The 23,375-nt window shown below is 38.8% G+C and overlaps 1 protein-coding gene across 1 annotated transcript in view; it reads left to right on the forward strand.

Moving 5' to 3' along the window:
* The window catches only part of LOC126176513 (uncharacterized), a 274,041-nt gene that overhangs the window by 246,774 nt on the left and 3,892 nt on the right, over positions 1 to 23,375 (forward strand). The window contains exon 7 of the mRNA XM_049923670.1: positions 11,540 to 11,727. Within this exon, the coding sequence (XP_049779627.1) occupies positions 11,540 to 11,727 (188 nt within the window). The remainder of the gene's footprint in view (positions 1 to 11,539; positions 11,728 to 23,375) is intronic.

Genomic DNA, 23,375 nt, shown 5'->3' on the forward strand with positions numbered 1-23,375 from the left:
GCCCCATATAGATTTTTATCCAGTTGCAGACCTAGGAATTTCACACAGCTAGCTTCCTGCAAATTGTGGCTTTTGTGATTGATTTGAACACCATTCAATTTTGCTTGTTTTGATTTAAACTGCATTTACCAGTTGCAGACCTAGGAATTTCACACAGCTAGCCTCCTGCAAATTGTGGCTTTTGTGATTGATTTGAACACCATTCAATTTTGCTTGTTTTGGTTTAAACTGCATTTACTGAATCTTTTCCATGTTTAATTTTAATACATTTAAATCAATCCAGATATCTAATTTTTCTACAGTATTTAATACAGTTTGAGGAATTTATCAGTACTTGCACTTTCAATGATCACAGATGCGTCAACTGCAAAGAAAACTGAGTGACCCTCAATATTAAGTGGTAGATCATTTATGTAAAACAGAGACAGAATGGGATCTAAGACAGAACCTGGGGGGTACTTCTTGTGAAATGGTTTTCCATTTTGAAGTTTAAGTTCCTGTACCTGATGATATAACCACTCTTTGTCTTCAGTTGGTCTGGTAGGACTTCAGCCATTCTAATGCAGTACCCCTACTTCCATATTTTTCCAGTTTATAGAGTAGCAAGGAACGGTTCACACCATCAAAGGCCTTTGGCAGATCACAAAAAATTTGTCTAGAGAGGAGCTAATTTTATCTACAAAATGATTTATAGCAGATATTGTGGTTTTACCTTTTTGAAATCCATACTGTGTTTTTAATATTATTGTAAATTTATATGAAGTTTTGAATTTTTATCATGACTTCCTGTTTTAACTGTACTATTGTGTACTTTAGTATGACTAGAAAATAACCTTCTGTGGGGGAACTGTTTAACTATTGTAAATAGAGGCTGTGCAATTATTTTAGAGACTGTTTTTAACACTTTTGTTGGTATCCTGTCCCATAGTGACAGTATCACATTTACTATATCTTTTACAGTAGTTTTGCTGAATGTACTGAAAGTTCACCTTGAAGTTGCTCAATGTTAAAGAAATGTATCTTATCTAGGTAACTTTTTAGATTGATGTTTGATTTGTTTGCATCTATAAAGAATTCATTGAATAATTCTGAAATTTGAGCAGGATTTAATTTTGCTTGTTTTGATTTAAGCTGCATTAACTGAGTCTTTTCCATGTTTAATTTTAACCTGTTTAAATAAAGTATTTCATAAATATCATGGCTTCTACCTGTGGCACCTGTTTCAGTTTTGATCAATGACCATACCGCCTATGATTTTTTTTTTACTATCCAAAATAAATCTATTATTTATCAGTTCTTTTGCTTCCTTTACAACTTTTTGAAAAGTACAGTTTTTTTACATAGGTAACAAAATCAGGACTTCTAGTATTTTTTAATTTCCTGTGTAGCTGTCTTTTTCTTGCACTAGAGATTTTTATTCCTACAGTAATGCACTTACTTTATTTCCTACTTCTTTATGATGTACGATAAGGGGGAAGGTTTCATTAAAAACGTTTAGAATTTTTTCACTTTTTTTATGGCTTAATGTCATTAGAAGGGAGAAACTTAAACACCATTTTGTGCATGAATACAACTATCCATAAGTGCATATGCATAAATTTATACAGAGCATTCACAATTCCTATTACAAGCTTTAGTGGTTGTAGATGGAACTTAGTAGATAAAGTTTTGATAAGGAACATATGTCTGGAAATATATGGTTTGAATATAAAATAAGTTGAAGATCAGATCATTTACAAATCTCCCAGTTCATGTCATGCAGATAAACTGAAAAGAGGGTGCCATCATCAGTCCATGTTGTAATTATTGCATCATTTACAGTTTTCATCTGATTACAACAAAAGCTGCAAGAACTTGGTATATTTACAACTGGGAGGGTTGACTATGGTGCTCCATGGATGTGCTCCACTCTTGACTTTGAAGAGGACATCCCTCATTTTGTAGAAGAGAATGTGATGACAAGTACTTGAAACATTTCCCATGCCACAGGCTCCTATAGAGCACACAGGTCAGTACTCATTGTCTCTGCTGTGTGCTTACCATGAATTTGGAGATTTGAAAGGTAATCTTCGAACTTATTTTCTATGCAAATGGAACTTTTCTGAACATGGGTTCTGTATCAGAATATTATTTCCCACATCCCCTATACAATTTGCAAAAGTCTGTAACAGGAATTGTGAAACATCCTGTATATTCCCTTGTGAGCCAAAATATTATGGCCACCTGCTTAATAGAATTTTGGTCCATCTTTGAATTTCATTACAGCAGCAATTCTGTGTGGCATGGATGTAGCAGGTCCTTGGTCAGTTTATGGACATGTGTAGCACTAATTGCTTATGTACAGGTCATGCAATTTCTGTACATTACAGGCCATTTGTTTGTGAACATGGGGCCAGTACCCAATAGTGTCCTAGATGTGTTCCATCAGGTTCATATCAAGTAAGTTTGGCGGCCTGTCTATCAACATGAGTTCACTATCATGCTCCTTAAACCACTGCAGCATGATTGTGGACTACTGGAAAATGCCATTGCTATGGAGGAAAATTTCAAGTATGAAGGAATAAAGATGGTCTGTAATAATGGTCAGATTGTCAACAGCTGTCGTGGTGCATTTGATTACAACCACAGATCCCATGAAAACCCAAGTGAATGTCACCCTCTGGCCCCATGGTCTGTGGCATGGTTCACGTTTTTAGAAGCCTCTTGCCAGGATGCTGGTGTATCTGGACACAGGTATCAACTTAGTGTGACAATAACAATAAAGATGATTCATCCAACTAGGCAATCATTGAGCCACAATCTAATCTCATTGATCCTTTGCATACTGTAGTTGTAATTGACAATATCATTGGATCAGCATGGGAACAAACTGGGGTCATATGCTACATATGCCCCAGATTCAACAATGCACATTGAATGTTATGCTCTGAAATATTTATTCCTGCACATGTGTTGTACTCTTTCATCATATCTGCCACAGATCCCCACCAATTATGGTTTACAGAGTGGGCAGGCCTCCAGCCTCCTTGTTCTGTGATGAGGAATGGATTTCCAGCACCTTATGACTTACTTGTTGTTTCACTGCCTGTCAACCACTTCCTATAGTTGCTCACAACAGTAGCACATGAACTGTCTTCTAGCTTTGCCATATCTGAGATACCATAACAATCTGCCCTTTGTCAATGTTGCTTACATCAGTGCATTTCCCCATTTACAGCCTGTATTGTCACCAAAGTGATTTCCCATTCTTCTATGCTCTGTTTATATGCTCATACTTTATTCATTGTAATATGTGTCCTCAGTACAATCATATGGCACTCTATCATGCAGTGAACAGGAATCATAATATTTTGGTTTATCAGTGAGTTAAAGGAGTAAAAGAATAGAAAGATTATTGATGTAGACGTAGATTTTATGGAGCCTTCTCCATGCAAAAATGAAGGATAACTGAGTCTTCAAAACAAGCACTGCATATTTGAGTGAAAAGTTAGAGCTAATACAGAGACTTACCAATAATCATTCTTCCCATATGCCATTCACAAATGGAACAGGGAAGGGGATCATTTAGTGGTACCAGAAGTATCCTCCATCACATACTGTCAGGTGGCTTGCAAATTATTGATGTAAATGTAGATTTTGTGGTCCCTTCTCCATGCAAAAATAAAGGATAACTGAGTCTTAAAAACAATAGGTGTTATGGGCAATTTTACTTATTGTTGCATTTATTATATTCATGTTCCATAGAGCCATACAGCAGTGATCTTTCCCTGTATGCGAAACGTATACTGAGTTGCCAAAAGTCACGGAATTGTGGTATGCACATATACAGATGGCAGTGGTACTGCATACACAAAGTAAACAAGGGCAGTGCATTGGGGGAGCTGCCATTTGAACTCAGTTGATTCATCTGAAAACGTTTCTGATGTGAGTATGGCTGCATGTCAGGAATTAACAGCCTCTGAACACAGAATGGTAGTTGAAGGAGATCCATGGGGCATTACATTTTGTAAAATGTTTGGGAATTTAATACTCTGAGAACCACATTGTCAAAAATGCACTGAGAATACCAAATATCAGGCATTACCTCCACCACAGACAACACAGAGGCCGATGGCCTTCACATAATGACTGAGAGCAGCAGCATTTGCATAGAATTATCAGTGTAACAGACAAGCAACACTGTGCAAAATGACCACAGAAATTGATGTGGAACGTACACTGAACATATCCTGTAGGAGAGTGTGGCGAAATTTGACATTAATGGGCTGTGGCAGCAGACAAGCAGTGTGAGAGCCTTTGCTAACAGCATGACATCACCTGCAGCACCTCTCCTGGGATTGTGATCATATTGGTTGTACCCTAGATTACTGAAAAACCTTGGTCTGGTCAGATGAGTCCCAATTTCAGTTGGACAGAGCTGATGGGAGGGCTCAAGTGTGGCACAGACCCTGCAAAGCCATGGACCCAAGTTGTCAACAAGGCTTTGTGCAAGCTGGTGATGGCTCCATAATTGTTTGGGCTGTGTTTTCGTGGAATGGACTGGGTCCTCTGGTCCAATTGAACTGATCGTTGACTGAAAATGGTTATGTTTGGCTGCTTGGAGACCACTTGCAGCCATTCATGGACTTCATGTTCCCAAACAGTGGTGCCATGTCACCAGGACACAATTGTTCATGACTGGTTTGAAGAACATTCTGGACAATTTGAGCAAACAATTTTACCACCCAAATCACCTGACATGTATCCCGTCAAACATTTGTGGGACATAATAGAGAGGTCAGGTCATGCACAAAATCCTGCACTGGCAACTCCTTTACAATTATGGATAGTTATAGAGCCAGCATGACTCAGTATTTCAGCAGGAGACTTCCTGTGACTAGTTGAGTCCAAGTCATATCAAGTTGCTGCACTATGCCAGGCAAAAGTAGGTCTAGCACAATATTAGGATGTATCCCATTACTTTTGTCAGGTCACTGTATAGTAGTATTTTTTATAAAAATTTTTTTGTATAACATGTATCAATAAAATACTTGGCCAGACTACGACTTAATATTCTGTTGTAAAACAAACATAGTATTAATGTGTTTTTATTCAAGAATTTGTCTGTCAGTTCAGTAATATGTTTACAAACTGCACAACCACAATATGATAACAGTCTTATTTACATAATGCTTATGTTAGCATTTGAGAAAAAAATAAGCTGTTTATAATAGTTATTTCTTTAACAGACTCACATTTGCAATCTCATCAATAGGAAGATTGAACCAACACAAATTGCCATTATTTTGCTTTTAAAACTGATTATCTACTTTTTTTAAGCACTTAATTTCTATGCAAAGTAAGTTGAAACTTTTAGAAGCAATATACTTAAAACATTTTCGCTCCAGTAACAGATATTTTAATTCATAGAGGATTTCATTATTGTGTCTAGTACCATGTATGCAAACTGCCACACTGCATTCATACAGTAAAGCATGTTACCCTTATATGCTGTCATAATTTCCCAGTTTTCTCTTCTACCAAAGGCAATTAATAGTATTTCTTAGATAATGGGTTGATGCTAGAGGTTTCCAGGCCCTTTGACAGTTACTACCTCATTGTATAAATTTGTTTTGGACTCACCACATTTTCACATTTATGCTTACCTACTTTTCTCTTTACATGCTCAGATTACCTCAGCCTGTTACCATGCTGCATGTTTTCAGTTGTGCAAGCTAGTAAAACACTAACTGCTTCAGAAATACACTCCTGGAAATGGAAAAAAGAACACATTGACACCGGTGTGTCAGACCCACCATACTTGCTCCGGACACTGCGAGAGGGCTGTACAAGCAATGATCACACGCACGGCACAGCGGACACACCAGGAACCGCGGTGTTGGCCGTCAAATGGCGCTAGCTGCGCAGCATTTGTGCACCGCCGCCGTCAGTGTCAGCCAGTTTGCCGTGGCATACGGAGCTCCATCGCAGTCTTTAACACGTGAACCGTATCTGCAGTTGACGGACTTTGAGCGAGGGCGTATAGTGGGCATGCGGGAGGCCGGGTGGACATACCGCCGAATTGCTCAACACGTGGGGCGTGAGGTCTCCACAGTACATTGATGTTGTCGCCAGTGGTCGGCGGAAGGTGCACGTGCCCGTCGACCTGGGACCGGACCGCAGCGACGCACGGATGCACGCCAAGACCGTAGGATCCTACGCAGTGCCGTAGGGGACCGCACCGCCACTTCCCAGCAAATTAGGAACACAGTTGCTCCTGGGGTATCGGCGAGGACCATTCGCAACCGTCTCCATGAAGCTGGGCTACGGTCCCGCACACCGTTAGGCCGTCTTCCGCTCACGCCCCAACATCGTGCAGCCCGCCTCCAGTGGTGTCGCGACAGGCGTGAATGGAGGGACGAATGGAGACGTGTTGTCTTCAGCGATGAGAGTCGCTTCTGCCTTGGTGCCAATGATGGTCGTATGCATGTTTGGCGCCGTGCAGGTGAGCGCCACAATCAGGACTGCATACGACTGAGGCACACAGGGCCAACACCCGGCATCATGGTGTGGGGAGCGATCTCCTACACGGCCGTACACCACTGGTGATCGTCGAGGGGACACTGAATAGTGCACGGTACATCCAAACCGTCATCGAACCCATCGTTCTACCATTCCTAGACCGGCAAGGGAACTTGCTGTTCCAACAAGACAATGGACGTCCGCATGTATCCCGTGCCACCCAACGTGCTCTAGAAGGTGTAAGTCAACTACCCTGGCCAGCAAGATCTCCGGATCTGTACCCCATTGAGCATGTTTGGGACTGGATGAAGCGTCGTCTCACGCGGTCTGCACGTCCAGCACGAACGCTGGTCCAACTGAGGCGCCAGGTGGAAATGGCATGGCAAGCCGTTCCACAGGACTACATCCAGCATCTCTACAATCGTCTCCATGGGAGAATAGCAGCCTGCATTGCTGCGAAAGGTGGATATACACTGTACTAGTGCCGACATTGTGCATGCTCTGTTGCCTGTGTCTGTGTGCCTGTGGTTCTGTCAGTGTGATCATGTGATGTATCTGACCCCAGGAATGTGTCAATAAAGTTTCCCCTTCCTGGGACAATGAATTCACGGTGTTCTTATTTCCATTTCCAGGAGTGTAGTTAACAAATGGGCTATTTTTTATCAAAAGAGCACACATTTTTTATCACATGTCAAACCTACTGTTCATTTTTTTTAAATTTGTACGCTCACTTTGTATTTCTATATTTGCATCTGTATTCTGCAAGAATGACGTAAGACAGGAGGTGCATTATGCACCACAATCATTTTACCATTTGCTATTCCATGCATCATGGATGATACATAGAAAGAATAATATTTCATTTCCCTCAATGTAAGCCCAAATTTCTCTAATTTTACCTTTTTAGTCACTATGTGTATAGTGTATGTTTTAGTAGGTAATATTATGTTCCATGGTTCATAACAAAATTTGAGCTTTCAGAATTTCAGAAGTAAAGCTTTCTGTGATACACAATGTCTTTAGTGTAGTGTTTATTGAATATTTCTGTGTAATGTATTACCACCAGGTAGTGATGAGCACAACTGGATGAAAACAATCAACTCATTCAGTTGCAGTTTTACTTTTCAGTTATTTATCAATTTAATTTAATTGTTCTTTCATTCTTTTAAGAGAAACCAGTCTACGGGAACAATTGAATGATAACAGTTGATTCAGTTAACCGTAGTTTTACATATCCGGTGAATTAGTCCTTCATTTCTTTTGAGTGAAACTAGTCACAACGCTCCATGAGTTTCCTGCTCATTATCTTCAAGCATAATGTTGGGTCCATGTCCAGTTCATTCCTTTATTGCTGCTAGAGCAATGCTTCTGCCAAGGATCGATGGGTGTGCCAGTCACATGCCTCCAGAAGAGTTGTCTCAACTGATGGGAGGAAGGGGGCAGTGCCCTGGCAGGGTGGAAGAGAGTCTGTATTTATTGAGTCCTCTTGCTGTCTATCTTTTCTACTATCTGCCCCAACCAGTGCAAAGCTCAGTTGGAAGTCACTTTCCTGGTTGACAAGATTATCACATACTCATACTTCCACTGCCTCTTTGATGACTGAATTCTAGAACCTATTGGTAAGGCATATCATCTTTATTCAAAAACAAAATTGTGTCCTTCATTGATATTGTGCTCTGCCATGGCAGACTTGTTGGTTTGCCCAAGGCAAACACTCTTCACATCCTCTGAAGAGCACTGTAAGTTGCATAAATGCATCTGGCTGATGTACTGTGTGCCATACTTGCAACTGATGCTGTAGACACCAAGTGCCTATAAGCCATAGCTGGTTTTTGACTGACCCAAGTATAGACTTGATTTTAACAATTGAGCAGGAAATGGTTTTTATGTTGTTTTTCTCCATTATCCTGTCAGTCTTGTCAGTGGGTGGCCCTACTTAAGGAAGGAATACCAGGTGTTAGGTTTATTCCTCTGCATCATTTTCTTTTGACTTTTTGTTTGGCTTGAGAGCACATTATATTTGTGTCTCTAAGTAGCCATTGTTACAAAATGTTTTGCAACCAGTTCCTAGCTCAACCATTATAATCTAAAATGTTCTTTGCTCATTCAAACACCAACTTTGGCTATGGGTACCTGCTACCTACAGCGTCAGTTGCAAGTATGACATGAAGTACAGCAGCCAAATGTAGTGATGCATCTCACAGTGTTGTTTGGAGCATGTGAGGAACATTCGCCTTGGCCAAACTGACAAGTCTGTAGTGGCAGAGCATAATGTCCATGAAGTTTGTTTTTGAACAGACAAAGATGCTGTGTCATGCCAACAGGTCCTGGGGTTTTATTATCAAAGAGACAGTTGAAAATTAGTGCATGTCTATCTTGTCAACTGAGATAGTGGTTTCCAACTGAACTCCTCATGTGGTGTGGTGTCAGCAAAAATGTCAATACATCAGGAATGCTTGGATATGAAAGCTTCAGATGTAGTGGGTAGAATGGACTATCAGCAAGAGGATGTGGTACTTGGATTAGCCTCATCACTACTACTACCACCAGCACCACCACCGGCCACTACACTTCTTCCAGAGGAACGTGATAGATCCACTTGTCGGGTCACTGGCATAGATGTCTGTGGTCCAGTGATTATGAAGGAATGAGCTGGACATGAACCCAACAATTCACCTGAAGATCATGAGGAGGAATCTCATATTAATGTTGTATGACATGATAACATGACTCAGCTGATGATCCGAGAAAATTTCATCAGTCTCTGGTACTTTCATTGACTGAAATAAGGCAGTGGTGCTGCTGGGTACTGAGGATCGCAAGCCCCTGGGTAAATGCTGGGTAAATGTTAAGACATCTCATGAAGCACTTCAAAGTTAAAATAAGCATTATATGTGTGAACTTAATTATGTAACAAATAAACTAATTCTTCTCTTCCTCATTTTAAACTGATTAACATATTTCTGCAGATTAAGTTCTTCCAGATGCAATTAATTCTTAATTAATTAAGATGATGTGTTGTTGGGGGTACAAATTTGATGTAAACGTTTCCTTTGGGGTATGCAAAAAAAAAAAAAAAAAAGTTTGTGTTATGTTTTAGTAAATTAAAAAACCTTTGAACTGAGCCTTTAAAATCTTGCACAGGTATTTATTTGTGTGGAAGGTAAATATTTTGTATGGAAAATTATGTCATGAACTATGTCGATACAAATCACATCCGTGCAGACAAGCCTGTTTACATTTCACAGAATGTGAAAAGTAGCAGGTATAGTATGAGGTCTATTCAAAAAATTCTGGAATGTTTGCAATTTCGCTAATGATGTTAGAGTGAAATACAGTTGGTATCCCTGCACATGCCTGTGTTTAATGTGTAACTGTTGGAAGTTTCGTTGTTGTATGCCCATTAGTTATTGTTCAGAGCTACATTTAGTAGAATGTTACAGAGACACACCAAATGATGCAAGAAAACTACAGTGATGTGTGCTTAAGCTGTACCCAGTTTTACAAATGGTTTGCACAATTTAAAAATGGCTGGACAGAAGTTAACGCTGACCCTCTTTCAGGACACCCTCTGACATCTACCAACAACTTTGAAGGATTAGGTCATCATGAGTTTGTGCCACATGGACAAACTGTTGATCGATGGTACTATCAGGACGTGTTGTGATGCCTGCGAGAAAATGTGAGAAAGAAATGGCCTGAAATATGGCAAGACAATTCATGGCTCTTGCATCATGATAACACACCCGCACATTCATCCCTGTTGGTGCATGACTATTACACAAAAAATGAAGTCACTATGCTGCCTCATCCTCCCTACTCTTCAGATCTGGCCCCTGCAGACTTTTTTTTTTATTTCTAAAACTGAAAACCCTGTTGAAAGGAAAAGATTTGCAACGATAGATGAGGTAAAAGAAAATTTGCTGCCAGTGCTTCAAGCAATCCAGCAAGAGGCATACCAAGACTGCTTCTGGAAGTGTAAATGGCATTGGGGGCAGTGTATCAATTGTGGAGGAGAGTATTTTGGAGGAGATCCTGCCCAATAAGTAAAAGGTAAGTGTAGAAGAATTTTGTTGACAATTTCCAGAATTTTTTGAACAGACCCCATAGTTCACAGCTGTGAAGAAGTACTATCTACATTCAAGCATTGGTACTTCAATGTCACAATTAAACGTATCAATATCGATTACTGTAAACAGTCTGTAACAGAGTTCATGCCCTTCTGGGACACTGGGATCAACGATTGCACTCACCTGACCACAGCACATTCAGTTCTGAACAGAAACAGTCAGTTGGTTTGGTGTTATTGAATCATTATTGGATGTATACTGTTGTAGCCTCTCATCCTTGTTATTGTCATTCTAATGTTTGATATTTGTGCAGTGCCAATAAGTAGGCTTTAATCAGTTTTTCACCCATCTTTAAGAATAATTTGTGTACTTAATAATGAACTTAGTATTAGGATCTAAATTTCAAAACAGTCAGTTGTTTGGGAAGTTTATACAAAAAGTAAAAGAGATGTTCAGTTCTTAAACATTGCATTGCGGATAATTAGTCAGAAGTTACATTTTTATAAATACACTTTTTATTTACCTTTCATTGAAAGGTCATGTTGACAACCCTATTCATGGCTCATGTATAACCAAAAAAGCTGAACAATATGTAATGAAACATTCTTACCCCAAAACAGAGTGAAAACATTCAAATAACTGACTTAATCATTGGGGACTTGCATCAGCCAGTTGTCTCAAATTAAGTGAAACAACTCAAACTCAGAAAGTAAGTGAAAAACATTCATGTAGCAGACATGGCCAAAGAGACTATTTTCATTTGGTTGTTTCATTTGACTGAAAAAAACTGACTGAAAAGAAAAGCAATGGACTGTCAAATTGGTTGTTTAAACCAGTCAGTTGCCTCATCACTACTACAGCATAAAATAATACAAAGAGCAGTTGCATAACACTCTTATATCTGCATCAACCTATCAGCCCATTTTCCTCAAAGATTTATTGTGTTCATTTCACATTATGTTTGGTAGCTTGTTTGAAAAGCTCTGTCGTAAACATCGAGATCCACGACTGCCTGCATACCAGAAGGCATTTTATCAGGCTAGTCTGAAGCCTCCATTTCTACCTTTCATTGGAGATATCCTAGCAAGAGCTCTGAGAAGAGTGCCTAATTTTCCCTTAAAACTCTTGTCAAAATCTTCACAAGAAAGTTTTACAAGTAAGTACCACAAATTTGAATAATTAAAATATAATATATACTTATATTCATGCATAGAAGTAATTTTCTGTCCATATAAAAGTTTGTAATATGCATTATGAAAGATTAAATTTGAATAATTTCACAACATATTTCAGATAAATGAACCTTCTATCACAGATGATGTTCTACATCTACATAAATACTCTGCAAGCCACTGTACAATGCATAACGGATGGTAACTTGTGCCACTACTATTCATGCCCTTTTCTTTTCCACTCACAAATAGAGCAAGGGAAAGACGACTGTCTATATGCCTCCATATGAGCCCTAATTTCTTATATCTTACGTGTAGTGTATGTTGACAGCAATAGAATAGTTCAGCAGTCAGTTTCAGATGTTGGTTCTCTAAATTTTCCAAACAGTGTTTCTCGAAAAGAACTTCGCCTTCCTTCCAGGGATTCCCATTGGAGTCCCTGAAGCATCTTTGTAACACATGTTGTTCAAAGCTACCGTAAAAAATCTAGCAGCCCACCTCTTGAATTGCTTCAATGTCTTCCTTCAATCTGACCTGGTACGGATCCCAAACTCAAGAATAAGTCACACAAGTTTCCTGTATGTGGTCTCCTTTACAGGTCAACCACTCTTTCCTAAAATTCTCCCAATAAACTGAAGTCGACTATTCACCTTCCCTACCACAGTTCTCACATGCACATTCCACTTCATATCACTTTGCAATGTTGTTGTTGTTGTTGTTGTTGTTGTTGTGGTCTTCAGTCCAGAGACTGGTTTGATGCAGCTCTCCATGCTACTCTATCCTGTGCAAGCTTCTTCATCTCTGAGGAACTGCTACAACTTACATCCTTCTGAATCTGCTTAGTATACTCATCTCTTCGTTCATCTCTACGATTTTTACCCTCCACACTTCCCTCCAATACTAAATTGGTTATCCCTTGATGTCTCAGAAGGTGTCCTACCAACCAATCCCTTCTTCTAGTCAAGTTGTGTCACACATTCCTCTTCTCCCCAATTCTATTCGGTACCTCCTATTCAGTATTCAGTTTTAACTATTCAGTATTCAGTTTATTCACCATTGACCACTTACAGCGGAATAGGTCTGAACATTAAATATACAATTAACAATAACTTTACAGTAAAGTTTTTTACAATTTAATTCCTTTTCTCTTAGGAATATCCTTATATACTAATGTCAATGCTTATTTCAAAATATTCTGTTATCTTATAAAATGGGTGTTTGAGAAGCCAGTCATAAACCTTACGTTTGAAAATATTATTGGTCAGTGACCGAGCAGATGCTGGAAGTTTATTGAAGAGTTTTAAACTCATTATTTTGTGTGAGTTTGTAGTCTTTGTGAGTCTGTGTCTTGGTATGTCAAAGTCCAGTTTGCCTCTGGTGTTGTGGGGATGTATGTTCTCTCTGGTCTCAAACTCATTTAAGTTGCTTTTGACATAAAGCAGTGCTGTGTAGATGTATAGATTCACCACAGTTAATATCATGTGCTTGATAAAGAGGGGACGGCAGTGTTCCTTGGGCTTAGCTTTGCTTATTATTCTGATTACTTTTTTTTGAATTTTCAGAATTTCACTGACAAAGCAAGAATGTCCCCATAACAATATGCCGTAGGAAATGTGTGACTGAAAGAGGCCAAAATATACCACCTTTAGATACTCATCAGTGACTACATCTGTCAGTCTCCAGATGAGATAACACACTCGTGCTATTCTTTTGCAGATATGGCTAATGTGTTCCCCCCAGTTTAATTTTGAGTCAATGTGGAATCCTAACAATTTTATTGATTTGCTTTCAACAGCTGTAGTTAAACCCAGAATTAGTTCTTGTGTTTTATCAGGATTACACAGGAGCTCATTAGAAGAAAACCAATCCATTACTAGTTCTAGTTTTTCCTGTGTTGCCTGATGCAGTTCTGTTGTGTCATGGTGTGTATTGAGCAACGTTGTATCATCTGCATAACAGACAACTGAATTTGCTCCTACATGGTAAGGCAAGTCATTAATTGCAATGATAAACAGAAAAGGACCTAGGACCGAGCCCTGAGGCACTCCAGTCCGAACTTCCTTCAGTGAGGAGCATCTATTTTTAATTGATACATACTGTCTCCTGTTACTTAAGTATGATTCGATTACATCCAAAGATGGTTTGTGTATGCCATAAAATTCCAGTTTTGCAAGTAGGGTGTTAGATGGTATGCAGTCAAAGGCTTTGCTAAGATCGCACAGTACGACTGATACTAGATCCTTATTTTCGAATGCTGTTAACACCTGGTTAACAACTTCAGTGACAGCAGTAGTGGTGTTTTTACCATGCTGATATGCAAACTGTCTGTTGGAGAGGAGATCATGCTTATCAAAATAGTTATTTAGTTGACTGTACATTACATATTCAAAAACTTTAGAGAAAATTGGGACAACAGAAACTGGTCGATAGTTTTGGGGCAGATGCTTATCTCCCTTTTTAAAGACTGGTATTACTTTAGCAGTTTTGAGTGCATCTGGGAAAACTCCAGATTCTAAACACATATTAAAAATGAAAGAAAGAGGTTGACAGATAAGGTGTATTATTTTTTTCATTACATAGTTAGAAAACCAATAACAGTCCATACTTTTGGAGTTGGTGAACCTTGCCACAGCTTTTACAATATCCTCTGGGGTGACAACCTTCCAGTGGAAAGTATACATACTATGGGGCACAGCACTAAGATGATCTAGTGCACAAGTGCCATTTTGCTTGATTTTGTTTTTCTGCTCACTCACTGAGGTTAGGAAGTAATTATTTACTTCTTCTGGGACCAGCATTGCATCTTGTGTATGGGTTTGTGAATTATATTGGTTGATGATATCCCATGCTGCTTTACATTTGTTGGGAGCACTTTCGATGTAATGTTCACATGCTTGTTTTTTGGCCAAGGACAGTTTATCTTTGTAGATTTTTTTACATTTTAGATAAGCTCTGTAAGAAGTATTATCTAGCTCAGGTCCTTGTTTACAAGAATTTTTATATATTCTGTACAGTCTGAGCGTCTCCTCCCTAGTGAGAGCTAGCTCATCTGTATACCATTTTAGCTGTTTGTTTTTCTGTTTATGCTTAGGGCTACTTTTGACTAATGGTGAGCAGGAGTACCATAACTCTATGAGTATTTCCAGGAATTTGTTAAACACCATTTCACCAGCACCCTTTCCAGGTTGTGTGTTGTATACGAAGTCCCAGTTAACATAAGATATTCTGTCAATCAATAAATTAATATATTCATCTTTCTGCCCTCTTACCCATGTGACATTAGACTTGATTCTTACTGATTTAGGCAACTGATCACAGGAGAATGTTAAAATCAATGGTTCATGATCAGCTAGGGCTCCACTGGCAAGTCTGACGTCGTACATATCTCTAGAAAAATTTACTATAATATTATCTAAGCACGCCTTATCCCGTGTTGGTGTGTAATTTGTACATTGTAAATTTAGTGATCTTAAGATATTAAAAAACGTTCTAGTAACATGTTCATCACTGTTGGCCATTTCAATGTTGAAATCGCCACAGATAATTAGTTTTATGTTAGATTTTAGTATTTTCCTCATAAGCAGCTCAAATCTTTCGAAAAATGTGTTTACATCTCCTCCTGGTGATCTATATAAGCTAACAATTATAGTATTCTCTACGTTTAGTTTTATACAGCTAAATTCTCCATCTAGTTCTGCACAGTAAGAGCTAACATCTATTTTAGTAAACATTATACTATCTTTAACAAATATTAGGGTACCTCCATTCTTTCTTTCACTTCTACACATAATGTCTCCAACAGCATACCCCTGAGGAACAAAATATTGTACTTGATCGCATGTCAGCCAATGTTCTGAGATACAAACAACATCAACGTTTTCAATACTGCAAAAATGTTCTAATTGTAATACTTTGTTCCTAATGCAGCGAATGTTCGTTTGCATCACAGTAACAGATTTATCTTTATTGTTTATTGACTGAGAACACTCTCTCATTCGAATGTCGCTTTTAGCACCTAGTTCAAGTACAGGAGGTTTATTACCCGCCGATTCAGAGACTTTTATACTAAAAAATGACGTACATTCCAGGTATTACTCAAACCGCTACTTTCGTAGATCGTTTTATTCCGTGTGAGTCTTTCTTTAATTATTTCATTGACACGTTCGCACACAAACTTTTTCCCTTCATAATTTAGGTGGTGCCCGTGTCTGGTGTGAAGGTTACGTGATCTACCCATCTAATCTTCAGCATTCTTCTGTTGCACCGCATTTAGAAAGCTTCTATTCTCTTCTTGTCTAAACTATTTATCATCCATGTTCACTTCCATACATGGCTACACTCCATACAAATATGTTCAGAAAAGGCTTCCTGAAACTTAAATCTATACTTGATGTTAACAAATTTCTCTTGTTCAGAAACACTTTTCTTGCTATTATCAGTCTACATTTTATATCCTCTCTACTTTGACCATCATCCTTTATTTTGTTCTCCAAATAGCAAAACTCACCTACTGCTTTAAGTGTCTCATTTCCTAGTCTAATTCCCTCAGCATCACCTGATTTAATTCGACTGCATTTCATTATCCCCATTTTGCTTTTGTTGATGTTCATCTTATATCCTCCTTTCAAGACACTGTCCATTCCGTTCAACTGCTCTTCCGCATCCTTTGCCATCTCTGACAGAATTACAGTGTCACTGGCAAATGTCAAAACTTTTGTTTCTTTTCCATGGATTTTAATTCCTACTCCAAAATTTTCTTTTGTTTCCTTTACTGTTTGCTCAATATAGCGATTTAATAACATTGAGGATAGGCTACAACCCTGTCTCACTCCCTTCTCAACCATTGCTTCCCCTTCATCCCCCTCGACCCTTACAGTTGCCACCTGGTTTGTGTACCAATTGTAAATAGCCTTTTGCTCCCTGTATTTGACCCCTGCCACCTTCAGGATTTGAAAGAGAGTATTCCAGTCAAGATTGTCAAAATCATTCTCTAAGTCTGCAAATGCTAGAAATGTAGGTTTGCCTTTCCTTAATCTATCTTCTAAGTTAAGTCATAGGGTCAGTATTGCCTCGCATGTTTCAACATTTCTATGGAATCCAAACTGATCTCCCTTGAGGTCAGCTTCTACCAAACAGTGTTATGCCCAGATATTTAAATGAAATGACTGTGTCATGCAGGGCCCTAGTAATACTGCATCTGAACATTACAGTTATGTTCTTCCTCCTCATCCTCATTAACTTACATTTTTCCACATTGAGGGCTAGCTGCCATTCATCACGCCAACCGGAAATTTTGTCTAAGTCATCTTGCCTCTTCCTACAGTCACTCAACTTTGACACCTTACTGTACACCATGGCATCATCAGCAAGCAACCGCAGATTGCTGCCCACCCCTCCCACCAAATCATTTATGTATATGGAGAACAGACAAGGGTATCCTCAGGAGTGTGTCAGGGAAGTTTGATACGATGCTAGTTGTTCTCTATATACATAAATGATTTGGCAGGAAGGGTGAGCAGTGATCTGTGGTTGTTTGCCATGGTCTACAGTAAGGTGTCGAAGTTGAGTGACTGTAGGAAGATACAAGATGACTTGACAAAATTTCCAGTTGGTGTAATGAGCAGCTAGCCCTAAATGTGCAAAAATGTATATGGATGAATAGAAGGAACAAACCTGTAATGTTCAGATACAATGTTACTAGTGTCCTGTTTGACACAATCAAGTTGTTTAAATACCTGGGTGTAATGCTGCAAAGCCATATGAGATGGAATGAGCATTTAAGAACTGTGACAGGGGAGGTGAATGATTGACTTCAGTTTATTGGGAGTATTTTAGGAAAGAGTGGTTCACCTGTAAAGGAGACTGCATATAGGATGGTCGTGTGACCTATTCTTAAGTACTGCTCGAGTGTTTGGGATCCATACCAGGTCAGATTGAAGGAAGACGTCGAAGCAGTTCAGAGGCGGGTTTCTAGATTTGTTACTGGTAGGTCTGAACAACATGTAAGTGCTATGTAAATTCTTCAGAAACTCAAATGGAAATCCCTGGAGGGAAGGCAACATTCTTTTTGAGATTTAGAAGATAATACCCAGTTGAAATCACAGATTGCATCAAATGTTAACAAAAAACAGTTACTTGAAATAAAAGATCACACAATTATATTTGTAGCCTTGGCAATGGCCTTCATTCCATCTATGAGAGAAGTAATTATACAAGAATACATTTTCCATAAAAATGATTTGAACAAATGACTCTTATCTTAATGTCCAACAATGGAAAATCCAGGATGAAATGTAAAAATATTATGAAAAGGGATATTGCTACTCACCATGTAGTGGAGATGCTTTGTTGCACCATAGAGTGAAAATGCTGACTCACCTGTCTGTGACTCAGCATCTCCACTGTATGGTGAGTAGGAACTGTGCTTTTCATTAATTGTTATCTTAATATCCATAACTTCAATTGCACTTTGCAGCCACACCTGTTTGTTGATTATACTTCATACCTCTGTTACTTCCCCATCCTGTTCCCTTCCTAGATGTTGCATCAGGAAAAGTGAAAGTAGGTTACAGTTTAATGTCTCACTGATTTCGTTAGTAATGAGCACTATTTCATCCAGAGAAATGAGAAGAGGTGAATAAGCTATGAACAGTCAAAGGAAGCATTCCAGCATTGTCTGGTGCAGTTTAAAGAAAATTTAGTTGTGGATGGCCATTTGGGGGATTTAAGACTTTTCTTCCAGGAAAGAAAAAAGATTGTTACAGAATAAAATTCATGTATCTTAATGAATTTGCTATCTTGCTCAATATTTTGTGGGAATAATGACTGGCTATATTCTTCTTTTTTATGTTCATATGTTGATCACCATAGTCTTTGTATGATGCGTATGGACTTAACCAGGCACTTCTGTGAAGTGCAGTTCCCACTGGGGCAATACAGCATGGAATATGATACACAATGTGTTGTGTGATAGATGTAGGGATTACCTTCATCAGTATAGTGCATAGAAACATAGTCGAAGAGACTTAACTGGTTCACAAGGGGATGACAGAGATACAACACCAAGACATATCTCTGTCATGCTGCCTGGCACAACACGGAGTGCTGGTAACTCCATGCAGCTTTGTCATACAATAAACGGAGGGGTGGAGTGAACCAAATTTTTTGTTGTCAAATGTGCCACAAAAAAACATTTTATGTAAATGAAACAAAGATACATCCATCTCTTCAGTTAATTTCTCAGTAAAGGTATTACTTTTTCTATAAAAAAATAAAGACTAATGGTATTTAGATTTGCATGTGTTCTCTGTGATGCAGTACTCCTCATTTGATTATGAGGATATCACAGCTTGATGATAAAGCAGATTTCTTTTCATTTGAGCTATAGTTACAATACTACTTGGAAAATAAATAAACCACTGGACATCTTTTGAAAAGTTTGCAGTGAAGAATTTAGTTGCTGGCCAGTTTACAATCAGTGGATTTTAGGTGGTACACTGGCGCGTCCTGAAATGTAGCTAACCAATTGACATTGTTTTTACCCCTGGAAGGAGAGCCATACCTCTTTCCAGTCTCAGGTAAATGAGTGATATATTTTGATATTTGGCCATGATGAGCTGTGACACACCACACTTGACACTATAGCCTTGTGCTTTGCAGAGTTATAGCTCATGTTTCTCTTTCATATGTGGTTTACGAAGTTAGTCACAGTCACATTTTAAGTTGTGTTGTTGTTTGATGCAGCTTTCCATGCTACTTTATCCTGTGCAAGCCTCTTCATCTCTGAATAACTACTGCAACCTAGATTCTTCTGAATGTGGTTACTGTATTCATCTCTTGATCTCTAAAGTTTTTACCCACCACACGTCCCTCCAATAGTAATTGGTGATCCCTTGATGTCTCAGCATGTGTTCTGTCAGACAGTCCCTTCTTCTGGTCAGGTTGTGTCATGAATTTCCTTTCTCCACATTTCTATTCTGTACCTCTTCATTAGTTATGTGATCTACTCACCTAATCTTCAGCATTCTTCTGTAGCACCACATTTCAAACGCTTCTATTCTCTTCTTGTCTAAACAGTTCATTGTTCATGTTTCACTTCCATATACTTCCATATATGGCTACATTCCATACAATTACTTTCAGAAAGACTTCGTAACACTTAAATCAATATTCAGTGTTAACAAATTTCACTTCTTCAGAAACACTTTTCTTACCATTGTCAGTCTACATTTTATATCCTCTCTACTTTGACCACCATTAGTTATTTTGCTACCTGAATAACAAAACTCGTCTATTACAGTAAGTGTCTCATTTCTTAATTTAATTCCCTCAGCATCACTTGATTTAATTTGACTAAATTCCATTGTACTTGTTCTGCTTTTGTTGATGCTCATCTTAATCCTCCTATCAAGACACCATCTATTCCATTCAACTGCTCTTTCAAGTCCTCTGCTGTCTGTGACAGAATTACAATGTCACTTACAAACCTCAAAGTATTTATTTCTTCTCTCTGAACTTTAACTCCTACTCCAGTTTTTTTTAGTTTTTTTTCCTTTACTGTTTGCTCAAAGTACAGGTAGAATAACATTGGCAATAGGCTGCAACCCTGGCTCTCTCCCTTCTCAACTACTGCTTCCCTTCCATGTCCTTCGACTCTTATAACTGCCCTTCAGTTACTGTACAGGTGGTAAATAGCCTTTTGCTCCCTGTATTTTACTCCTGATACCTTCAGATTTTCAAAGAAAGTATTCCAGTCAACAATGTCAAAAGCTTTCCCTAAATCTACAAATGCTATAAACATAGATTTGCCTTTTCTTCGCCTGTCTTCTAAGATTAGTCATAGGGTCAGTATTGCCTCACATGTTCCCATGTTTCAACAGAATCCAAACTGATCCTCCCTGAGGTCAGCTTCTGCCAATTTTTCAATCCTTCTATAAAGAATTCATGTTAATATTTTGCAACCATGACTTATTAAACTAATAGTTTGCTAATTTTTGCACCTGTCAGCAACTGCTTTTTTTGGAATGGGAATTATTACATTCTTCTTGAAGTGTGAGGGTATTTCCCCCATCACATACATTTTGCACACCAGAGGAAAGAGTTTTGTCATGGCTGGTTCTCCCAAGGCTCTCAGTAATCCTGAGAGAATGATGGCTACTCCTGGAGCCTTGTTTCAAATTAGGTCTTTTAGTGCTTTGTCAAATTCTGCTCACCGTATCATACCTCCCATCTTACCTTCATCTACATCCTCTTCCATTCCTATAATATTGCCTTCAAGGTCATTTCCCTTGTATAGACCCTCTATATACTCCTTCCACCTTTCAGCTTTCCCTTCTTTGCATAGGACTGGTTTTCCATCTGAGTTCTTGATATTCATACATCTGCTTCTCTTTTCTCCAAAGGCCACTTTATTTTTTCTGTAGGCAGTATCTATCTTCCATTTATTGAAATACTCTTCTAAATCCATACATTTGTCCTCTGGCCATTCCTGCTTAGACATTTTGCACTTCCCATTTTTTAGACTTTTGTACTCCCCTTTGCCTGCTTCATTTGCTGCATTTTTATATTTTCTTTTTTCATCATTCAAATTCAGTATTTCATGTATTATCCAAGGGTTTCTATTAGGCTTTATCTTTTTACATATTTGATCTTATGCTGCCTTCACTATTTCATCTCTCAAAGCTACTCATTCATCTTCTGCTGAATTCTGTTCTGCTGTTCTAGTCAACCGTTGACTAATGCTCCCTCTGAGACTCTCAAAAACCTCTTGTTCTTCCAACATATCCAGGTCCTTCTCCTTCGTCTCCTACCTTTCTTCAATTTCTTTAGTTTTAATCTGCAGCTCATAACCTATAAATTATGGTCAGAGTTCATGTCTGCCCCTGCAAATGGCCTACAATTTAAACTCTGGTTCTGAAATCTCCATCTTACTAGTATACGATAAATCTGAAACCTACTGGTATCTCCTGGTCTCTTCCACATATACAGCCTTCTTTCAATATTATTAAACCAAGTGTTAGCTATGATTAAATTATGCTATGTGCAAAATTCTACCAGGCAATTTCCTCTTTCATTCCTTTCCCCCAGTCCATATTCACCTACTGTTATTTCCTTTTCCTGCTATCAAATTACAGCCCCCCATCACAATTAAATTTTCATCTGCCTTAACTATATGAATAATTTCTTTTATGTCATCATATATTTCTTCAGTCTCATCATCTGCAGAGCTAGTTTGCATATAAACTTGTACTACTGTGTTGGATGTTGGTTTTGTTTCTACCTTGCCAAGAATAGTGTGTTCACTATGCTATTCATAATAGCTTACCTGTGTTCCTATTTTGTTATTCACTATTAAACATATACTTACATTACCCCTATTTGATTTTGTATTTATAATGCTGTATTAACTGTTGTGGATTGGCAAGACAGCCAACCCACTATGACAGGAAGCCGAAAGGCACGCGTTTAAGCTCACGCAGGCTGGCGTGAGGTCTTGAACAGGTCAGGGATATGAGACTAGCAAAAATAATACGTAGCTGCTGGAATACTTAACTTTAATCCATAATTGGTGAACATCGCTCTTGACGGTACATGTTTTACAGCATCAATAGTAACTGGTGATGGCGCCTTGCTAGGTCGTAGCAAATGACGTAGCTGAAAGCTATGCTAACTATCGTCTCGGCAAATGAGAGCGTAATTTGTCAGTGAACCATTGCTAGCAAAGTCGGCTGTACAACTGGGGCGAGGTGCTAGGAAGTCTCTCTAGACCTGCTGTGTGGCGGCGCTCGGTCTGCAATCACTGATAGTGGCGACACGCAGGTCCGACGTATACTAACGGACCGCGGCCGATTTAAAGGCCACCACCTAGCAAGTGTGGTGTCTGGCGGTGACACCACATTGACCTTAGTAGAAGTCCTGTTCTTCCTGGCAGCAAACTTCACTAATTCCCACTATATGTAACTTCAACGTATCCACTTCCCTTTTCAAAATTTCTAACCTACCTGCTCAATTAAGGGATCTAAAGTTCTACACTCTTATCTGTAGAACACCGATTTTGTTTCTCCTGATAATGAATACCTGAGCGTCCCTGCCAGGAGATCTGAATGGGGAACTATTTTAACTCTGGAATATTTTACCAAGAGGATTTCATCATGATTTAACCACACAGTAGAGCTGCATGCCCTTGGGAAAAATTAGGGCTGTAGTTTCTCCTTGCTTTCAGCTGTTCACAGTACCAGCACAGCAAGGCCGTTTTGGTTGATGTTACAGGGCCAGATCAGTCAATCATACAGACTGTTGCCCCTCTTCAGAAACCACATGTTTGTCTGGCCTCTCTCCACAGATACCCTATCTTTGTGGTTGCACCTGTGGTGCAGATGTCTGTATCACTGAGGCATGTAAGCTACCCCACCATTGTTCATGGGGTGTGGAACAGTGATATACAATCATAATACAAGACACAAAATAATTTTCATGTAGATTTTTCCTCCTTATCCAGGGTTCAGAATGGAATTTCTACTGTATTCTGATAGTAAGACAGTTTACAAGCTCACATCTAACATAAAACAGTTCAGTAACTAAGTAAATGTGTACTTCAGTAGCCACTCTTCTCCAAATTGTTTGAATATTTGAT

The sequence above is a fragment of the Schistocerca cancellata genome, chromosome 3, assembly GCF_023864275.1.
Source record: "Schistocerca cancellata isolate TAMUIC-IGC-003103 chromosome 3, iqSchCanc2.1, whole genome shotgun sequence".
NCBI lineage: Eukaryota > Metazoa > Arthropoda > Insecta > Orthoptera > Acrididae > Schistocerca > Schistocerca cancellata.